The sequence below is a fragment of the Gymnoscopelus microlampas genome (genome assembly GCF_963454915.1).
Source record: "Gymnoscopelus microlampas genome assembly, chromosome: 11".
In the NCBI taxonomy this organism is placed as follows: Eukaryota; Metazoa; Chordata; class Actinopteri; order Myctophiformes; family Myctophidae; genus Gymnoscopelus; species Gymnoscopelus microlampas.
Window position 1 is genome coordinate 52,233,070 of NC_139948.1, and position 10,000 is coordinate 52,243,069.

At 39.8% G+C, this 10,000-nt stretch overlaps 1 protein-coding gene across 2 annotated transcripts in view; it reads left to right on the forward strand.

Annotated features, from left to right (window-relative positions):
• Positions 1 to 10,000, forward strand: part of LOC311056089 (multidrug resistance-associated protein 1-like) — a 100,769-nt gene that overhangs the window by 47,683 nt on the left and 43,086 nt on the right. For both annotated transcript variants that reach the window (XM_084072466.1, XM_084072467.1), the window contains 2 exons: positions 803 to 1,006; positions 2,108 to 2,254. In XM_084072466.1, coding sequence (XP_083928592.1) covers positions 803 to 1,006; positions 2,108 to 2,254 — 351 coding nt within the window. The remainder of the gene's footprint in view (positions 1 to 802; positions 1,007 to 2,107; positions 2,255 to 10,000) is intronic.

The following is a 10,000-nucleotide window of genomic DNA, read 5'->3' on the forward strand; positions in this document are numbered from 1 at the left end:
TATGCAGAACAACTACAGTATTCTGCACTATGCAGAAAAACTACAGTATTCTGCACTATGCAGAAAAACTACAGTATTCTGCACTATGCAGAAAAACTACAGTATTCTGCACTATGCAGAAAAACTACAGTATTCTGCACTATGCAGAAAAACTACAGTATTCTGCACTATGCAGAAAAACTACAGTATTCTGCTCTATGCAGAAAAACTACAGTATTCTGCTCTATGCAGAAAAACTACAGTATTCTGCACTATGCAGAAAAACTACAGTATTCTGCTCTATGCAGAAAAACTACAGTATTCTGCACTATGCAGAAAAACTACAGTATTCTGCTCTATGCAGAAAAACTACAGTATTCTGCACTATGCAGAAAAACTACAGTATTCTGCTCTATGCAGACAAACTACAGTATTCTGCACTATGCAGACAAACTACAGTATTCTGCACTATGCAGAAAAACTACAGTATTCTGCACTATGCAGACAAACTACAGTATTCTGCACTATGCAGACAAACTACAGTATTCTGCACTATGCAGACACACTACAGTATTCTGCACTATGCAGAAAAACAACAACACCAGGTTACAGTGTCCTCACAGTGTCCTGCTCAGTGACAACCTAATTCACAACCTAACGTCACAAATTGGTCAGTGAAGTATTCCTTTAATGAATAAAATCTCTTCGAACATTGTGTGTGTGTGCGTGCGTGCTCGTGTGAGGTGCGTGCGTGCGTGCGTGCGTGCGTGCGTGCGCGTGTGCGTGTGTGTGCGCGTGCGCGTGTGTGTGTGTGAGACTATAGGTAGCTCAGATGAAGAGCAAGGACAGCCGCATCAAGCTGATGAACGAGGTCCTGAACGGCATCAAGGTGTTGAAGCTGTACGCCTGGGAGCTGGCCTTCAACGACAAGCTGTCCGCCATCCGGGAGAGCGAGCTGCGCGTCCTCAAGAAGGCCGCCTACCTGGGCGCCATCTCCACCTTCACCTGGGTCTGTGCCCCCTTCCTGGTGAGGAACATGGATAATATAATACCACTGATGTTGATCTACAAACCAGTGTTCATTTACTGTTTTCTTCAGTGATGAAAACTAAACAAAAGTGAAATAAAAACTAGGCTCTATATCACACATGGGCTCAAAACCATTAATATATCTTAATGGTTTTGAGGGAAATTAATTGAACTACTCCATTTAATGTACCATTTGAGTACATACATACCTGCAGTCCATATTCCATCCGTATGTACTCAAATATTAAATGTTTTTAATGTAAACAGTCTGCCATGGATCCATAATTATAACATAATGTGTTTGATAATGTGAGTGATACAGTACAGCTGTAAAAAAACAAAAACATATTTGATCCTATTGTAAAGTGTTGTGTCTATCAAATTCATGTAGTTTTAACATAATTCATGTGTTTCAATAATAGTCCAACTTGTGGCCCTTCACTCACTTTATCAAAGTCAGAAAATGCTGCCCATCCCTGCTCTATACGATGACACAAAATATGACTAAATATATCGAGAAATTTAAAAACTAGACTAAACTAGAACATTTAGTTATTTCCTGGCACAAAAATATTTTTTGAGGCAGCCAAAAAAAATCCATCATTTGGGCGGTCCTTCATATGAAAAGGTTTGAGAAACCACCAGTTCTACTATGATTAACCCATTAAGACCTGGAACTGTGTCTTAATGGGTTAACACACCCAAAGTGTAAAATAGCATTATTTTACACTTTGGGCTATTCAAAATGAGCTTGTAGATCTGCTATTTTTGAAAAATCGTGAAAATGTGTGCAAATCTTCTGAATATATATATTTTTAAAGTGAACATTTTTAACTCAAATCTTTGCTTCTGGGGGGTCCCTGGAACAAAATATTTTGATGGGGGTCCGCGGCCAAATACATATCATTTTGGGGGTCCTTGACATGAAAAAGATTGAGCACCACTGATATAGAAACATACGTTTTTCAGAATACTGTTGAGATTTAGGAGACATGTAGAATCGGCTTCAGGTCTCAATGGGTTAACACACAACCTCTCTCCCCCCTTCTTTCTTTCTTTCTTTCTTGTGACCCGGCCCCGTGCTTTGGCCATCCTGCAGGTGGCGCTGTCCACGTTCGCCGTGTACGTCCTGAGCGACGAGAACAACATCCTGGACGCCCAGAAGGCCTTCGTGTCTCTGGCTCTGTTCAACATCCTGCGCTTCCCCCTCAACATGCTGCCCATGGTCATCAGCAGCATGGTGCAGGTTGGTGTGGCCGGCCTCCCCCATGTGTAACACATCATGCTGCCTGCAGCGCCCTCTGGTGTCCCTCTATGTCTGGGAGGGGGGTTTGTTTGTTCCACCATGCAGGGAGGGGGTCCGCACGATGGACCTTTTAGGGGTCTGTGACAACATAATCTGTAATATTAAGGTCTCATGTTCATTTAACCCATTAAGACCTGGAACGCATCTGTGTCACTTTAGATTTCTTTGGCTATTCAAATATAGCAGATCTACAAGCTCATACAAGCACGCTATGAGCTTGTAGATCTGCTATTTTTGAGGAAAAAAAAAATGTAAATCTTTTTTTCAAAAAACTGTTAGGATTTAGAAAACGTTTTTTTTCTTAAATCCGTTTTTTGAAAAAAAATCTTAAAAAAAAGGTTTCAAGATTTTTCAAAAATAGCAGATCTACAAGCTCATAGCGCGGCACTCGGTGCCGCGCTATGAGCTTGTAGATCTGCTGTTTTTGAATGGCCAAATACATTGAAAGTGACACAGATGCGTTCCAGGTCTTAATAGGTTAAAGGTTTTCTGTGGTTAAAATAAGTGTTAAATAGCTCTATATTGTGATAGTACTCATTGCTATAGAGTGTCTGTTCAGTAACAGGAGTCTGCATGTCTCTCTCCGGCTCTTTAAATAAACAGAAAATGCATTTCCAGGTCAGGATACCAAATTTCATCCAATCAGGATAGAGTAATCAGTCAGGATACAGATTAAACAAATGCAATTAGAAGTGATGACACAAAGAAATGAGCAGACACACAATTGGAAATGTAACACTATAAGAATTAAGCTGATAAATGGGTACTGGTACTCTCTCCCGATTGGCTGAAATGTTGTCACCTACCTGAAAATGTATTTTCTGTTTATTAAAGAGCTGGAGAGACATGGAGAGACTCCTGTTACTGAACAAACACTCTATAGCAATGATTACTGTCACAATATAGTGCGTTAACCTTTTAACAAAAACACTTTTTGTTTTAACCAAAAAAATAAAGTTACAGACACGTTTAAGGGTTCCATTTGGACCCCCCCCTGGTGGTCCCCCCGGACCTTATGTTGAGAACCAGTTCCTTTAGCCATCATCAGTCAGTCAATCACATCGCCTCAGCCTCAGCCGCACCGCCAACGTTTTCGCTTTGCCTTCAGCCGCCCGTCACTTCGCTACCACTACTGTAACCAACTCTACTACCACTGTAACGCTTCTCGCACGTGATTTCTGCTTTCTGTCTGTGTTTCTTCCTTTGCATGAAGACATCTAATTCACACTGTGTGAGCTATCCAGTGTTGATTTCATCGACTAAAACTATGACGAAAAATGTCTGTCGACCATACCTTTTTTACACTGGGGAAAACTAAATAAAAACTAAGCTATGATGACTAAAACTAACTAAATATATTGACAATTTTGTCAACAAATAAAAACTAGATGTCAGTGAGGGATCTAGTGGAGAAGAGATCCAGTAGAACTAAAAGACAAGTCGATTCATGTTTGGTTGCGCTCGGGTGTTGCACTCTGAAAATAGCAGATCTACAAGCTCACAACGTGTCGCGCTGCGACGCGTTGTGAGCTTGTAGATCTGCTATTTTCAGCATGCAACCAAGTGTAAAATCCGCCATAACGACGCCATCAAGGCACCGCCAACATACGTTTTAGTCGACTAAATCAACTGTAGTAGATTTAGTCGACTATAATCTTATGATATTTAGTCGACTAAAAGTAGACAAAAACTAAAACATTTCAGATGACTAAAATATGACAAAATCTAAATCTGCTGTCAAAATCAACACTGGTGGCGTCATTCATGATATGCATTGTAAGTGACTAACTGCCGGGCGATTTGTCGCTTTTATCGCTTTCTCTGCTTCGTTAACGCTTGGTGTGAACTGACTGTTGTCAATGAGACCGTTCTAAAGACAGTGGCTAATCTGTGATCTTGAGTCACAACGTGTAATGCTAGTAATGCTATCGTCCCTGTGCTAAACTAACATGACTAACTCTAATGTAACATTGTCAGTGGCGTGCACAGACATTTTGAGGGGCAGGTGCTCAAGTAAATTATACTTTTTTTTGTTTACTTGGTCTGCTCTTTTTTCCCTCTACACCTATACCTCTTCGCCAAAAATAGCCGATCTACAAGCCCACAAGGGCTTGTAGATCTGCTATTTTTGGCTAAAGTTCTCCTCAGAAAAGGGATGCTAGGTTTCGAGTGGTTATGGTAAAAAAGAAAATCATATCACATAAAGATTTGGCAGACCCCCTGTAGTAACTCTGAGGACCCCCTAGGGGTCCCGGACCCCCTGTTGAAGACCCCTGCTGTAAACTGGGAAAAACAACTTTTTTTTTTCAAAAGGGCACTTCTGGTCAAGAGGGCAAAGGGCAGGTGCTCTAGCGCACCTAGAGTATCTGTGCACGTCCCTGGTTGTCAATGAGACTGTTCTAAAGACTAAGAACAGTCTTGGCTAATCTGTGATCTTGAGTCACAACGTGTAACGCTAGTAATGCTATCGTCCCTGTGCTAAACTAACATGACTAACGCTAATGTAACATAGTCTAACCTGTACGATAACAGAGTGATATCTAGAGAACCTTTCAGATATGTTTTTGTATTATGCTGTTGATTGATTAATTGATTCATTGTATTTGCTGTAAATTTGACGTGAATCTACTAATGTCTCACGGTGTTTAACAAGGTCTGACTGCAGCGTTAAAAGGGTTAAAAAGCGAACATCGGTATGTTCCTTATAATCTGGGAAATCACAAATCTATTAACAAGTATTTGTAACGCATAGAGACCCAGGAAAGCTGACGCTTTGCACTTTATCAGTATTAAGCCGATATTAAGATTGCGTCTGATCACTCACGCGGGCCAAAGAACAGTAAATGCAAGTAAAAATATTAATTTAACCCATTAAGACCTGGAACTGTGTCATTTTTAGATTTGAGCTAAAAAGCATTATTTTACACTTTAGGCTATTCAAAAATAGCAGATCTACAAGCTCGTAGCGCGGCACCGAGTGCCGCGCTACGAGCTTGTAGATCTGCTATTTTTGAAAAATTGTGAAAATGTGCGCAAATCCTCTGAATATATATATTTTTAAAGCGAACATGAATATATATATTTTTAAAGCTAACATTTTTAACTCAAATCGTTGCTTCTGGGGGGGTCCCTGGAAAAAAATATTTTGATGGGGGTCCGCGGCCAAATACATATCATTTTGGGGGTCCTTGACATGAAAAAGATTGAGCACCACTGATATAGAAACATAAGTTTTTCAGAAAACTGTTGAGATTTAGGAGACGTGTAGAATCGGCTTCAGGTCTCAATGGGTTAACGTTGAAAACAGATGCATGTAGTGTTGAAATAAATGACACCGCACTCATTCTAATAACCACATCAGAAGGTTTGATGCACGTGGATGTTTTGCTGGTATTTGGCTCATCGTATCATATCATACCATCATGGGGATGTTGCCTGTTTGCACAACTCACTCGCGTCTTATTGCTTTAACTCTTAACCCATTGAGACCGGGAACGCATCTGTGTCATTTTAAGATTTATTAGGTTATTCAAAAATAATCTACACGCTCATAGCGCGGCACCGAGTTCTGCACTATGAGCTTGTAGATCTGCTATTTTTGAAAAATCGTGAAAATATGTGTAAATCATTGAATATATATATTTTTAAAGCGAACATTTGTAACTCAAATCTTTGCCTCTGGGGGGTCTCAGGAACTAAATATTTTTAGATGGGGGGTCCACGGCCAAATACATATAATTTTGGGGGTCCTTGACATGAAAAAGGTTTGAGAACCACTGGTTATAGCAGGGGTATTCAACTAGATTAGGCCACAACTGTAAAATTTTACATAAATAATAATTATGATATTTTTTTTTTTGGAATATGGCCAGGGGCCACAAGGAAGCTCCTCGCGGGCCGCACGTTGAATATCTATGGGTTATAGCAACATAAGTTTTTTCAAAAAAACTGTTAGGATTTAGAAGACATTTGTAGAATCCCCCAGAAGCAAAGATTTTAGTTACAAATGTTCGCTTTAAAAAATATATATATTCAAAGATTTGCACAAATGTTCAAGATTTTTCGAAAATAGCAGAAAATGACACACAGATGCGTTCCCGGTCTTAATGGGTTAAAGTTAAGTTGACTTCATCATTGGACACACTGCTTCATTGAGCGTATAACACAGGGTTGTTGTACTGTGAGCACCTCGCATGATCACACACACACACACACACACACACACACACACACACACACACACACACACACACACACACACACACACACACACACACACACACACACACACACACACACACACCCAGCGGCTGGGATTGACAGACTGGTTTGGTTTTAAGTGGTAGAAGGAGGCTGGCCACATCCTATCAGGCTGCTGATGATGTTTGGGCAGCACGTTGTTGCTCCTGTGTTGTAGAGACTACTCTCTAAAGGTGTAGGACTCTGTGGTAGAGGGTTAAGGGTTGTGTGTGGTTACCTTGCCGTCATGATGATGGCAAAGTACGCCAGAGGTGGGCGAGAAACATAACTGCTCTATCGATTAGAAATCGGTCATTGACAATATGCTCCTCGTTACTATCCGTAGATGAACTCATTCACTGCTAGACTTATTTCTGGCTGCGTTTGCTCACTGCCAGAGATTTTTCATAGTAAAAATAAAAGTACACAGGAGCCGAGATACAGAATTCTTAAGTAATAAGTTAACCAGGAAGTGGATAGGAGTCTAGATCTTCGAAAAATGATATCTCCTGGGTCTGCGGGTCAAATAAAAAAAAAAAAAACGTTTTACGTTTTTTACGTTCTTGGCAGAGAATGAGTTAAGACTCTCGTAGATGTATTTTATCGATTTTCAACCTACGAGAAAATCCATAGTTTTCAATAAAGAAGTGTTTTAATCCCGTCTGTGGCCGATTCTGACGGATATTCTAATTAACTAACAATTTTGCCCCCCAACCAATGCTCTATTCAGTGGTTTTCAACCAGTGGTCCGGGGACCACCAGTGGTCCTTGAGGGAGTACCAGGGGGTCCCCAGCGAAATGCGTTAACATAGCTTCACAATCATTTTAACCACTTAGCTTTGGCTATTCAAAAATAGCAGATATACAAGCTCATAGCGCGGCACCGAGTGCCGCGCTATGAGCTTGTAGATCTGCTATTTTTGAAAAACCTTGAAAAAGTGTTCATAATCTTTGAATATTTATATTTTTTAAAGCGAAAATTAACTGATATCTTTGCTTCTTGGCATGAAAAAGGTTGAAAACCACTGCTCTATAGTGTCAGAATCAGCTTTGTTTGCGTTAGTTTACGTGCTTAAAGAGCTCCTATGCCTCTCTACCGTACAATGTAAGTCAATGAGGAGCATATTTTCAATGACCGATTTCTAATCAATGGAGAAATTATTTTAGATTTCTCGGCCACCTTTGGAGTTACATCATGGTAAGGTGACTACACAACCCAATAAACCTCTACCAAAGTGTTCTTGCCCTTTTTAAAGGGATAGTTCACCCCTAAAATTACTTTTCTTCACGACGATAACTCACCCCATGTAGACTTGAATTCATGGACATTTTTTGGTTAGGCAGCTAAGACAATGATATGATGACCGGCAGCGGTTCCGGTAGGAGACACAAAGAGTCTCCTTTGTGTCTCCTACCGGAACCGCTGCCTACCGGTCCACTGGTCATCAAATTATTGTCTTAGGAATGAGACAAAAAACTAAAACAATATCCATGAATTCAAGTCTCCATGGGGTGACTAATCCATAGAAGGAAAGTATTTTTTGGGGTGAACTACAGACAGTATCCCTTTAACACATTGCCTGCCTAAGACGTATATATACGTCATTTAGAAATCAGCTGTTGCCTGCCAATGACGTATATATACGTCTTTGGAAAAAAGGAAAAAAAAAAAAATTGTTTTCAAAAAAAATTTTTTTTTTTTGTTTTTGCATTTTTTTATAATTTCAACCCTTGTCGAATTATGAACAGATTAGGAGCTAAAAATGTTCGAAGATTTGCTGCTCCATTCACTTCAATGTTAAAATTCAAACGGACAAACAATTCACTTTGTTTTTTGGTTTAAAACTACTGCTTTTGAGCTATATTGAAACATCAACCAAACATGTCAACGAGGTCAAAATGACCTCGTTGACATTTGTGAAACCACACCTGAATCTCATCTGTGATTAGAAACCATCTGGGGATCAATCATACTGGAGGAAAAAAATCTGTGGCTACGCGAACAGGTACCAAAAACATGGCAAAACCCTGGCAGGCAACAGCTAAAAATCTGAAAAAACTCTGGCAGGCAATGTGTTAAGCATTCTGTCAGTGGTGGACAAAATGCTCAACCTCTGTACTTGAGTTGAAAAGTTGCATGCTTTAAAAATAATACTTAAGTATTTGAATGTGCAATTTACAGAGTACATTTGCATTGCTGTATTGATATTGAGATATTTTCACTGTTTTTGAAATTGAGCTTAAGTGTGTGAGTGAAGAGAGTGAAAGCCATGAGTTGAAAAAAAAATCACACCCTGTGTGAAGTGGGCGGTGTCTGGTCATCACAACATGACTCACTTAAAAAAAAGTATGAATTACTTTTTTAAGTCCATACTGCTATTCATAGGGCTGCACATGTGTCATGTGTTTCGCTAGCCAATCACAGTCCTGAATTTGCAAAGTCAGCCAATCACATTACTGCTAGTGGTGATGACACTAGCTGTAATGTGATTGGCTGACTTTGCAAAAGTATAGATTTGCATTGACTGTGGAAGGGTTAGGGTTGTAGACTGCGTTGTAGACTATTGGCCAATCACGGTGCAGGATTGGTCAGTGTCCAAAACTCACTTATAGGGGGGGGCGGTTACACCGCCCCAAAAAACAAATACTCAAGTAAAGATATAAAAACAAAAAAAGTACTTACAGTAATCGATACATGTACTTACATGATGTCCACCGCGGCATTCTATTGTTGCTAGGAGGAGATGTGTGAACATAACATCTTTTCTAAACACCCTGGCAGCTGTTTAGACTGCTAGCTAATTTGAAACACTTATGGAATCTTATTTATATTGACATGTTTATAGTCAAGCTAGTTATAGCCAGCAGCTGCCAGTGGTTCCAGACAGGCCGTTTACAGAGAGGTTTGAAGAGTCAGGACAGTGGTGTGATTGTTCTTATAGGATGAAACCGTCTATTGAACCAACAACACGGATGAAGAGGCCTGTTTGTTGGGAGCATTTTAATAGTGACAGCTAGCCCAGGGTTCATTTACTTAACCCATTAAGACCGGGAACGCACCTGTGTCATTTTAGATTTATTTGGCTATTCAAAAATAGCAGATCTACAAGTCCATAGCGCGGCACCAAGTGCCGCGCTATGAGCTTGTCGATCTGCTATTTTTAGAAAAATTGTGATTTTTTTTTTTTGGGTGGCAAATATTTGAATATATACTTTTTAAAGCGAACATGTGTAAAATATTTTGTTCCAGGGACCCCTTAGAAGCAAAGATTTGAGTTACAAATGTTCGCTTTAAAATATATATATATATCAAAAGATTTGCAAAATTTCTCGATTTTTCAAAAATAGCAGATCTACAAGCTCATAGCGTGGCACTCGGTGCCACGCTATGAGCTTGTAGATCTGCTATTTTTCAATAGCCAAATAAATCTAAAGCATTACACAGAT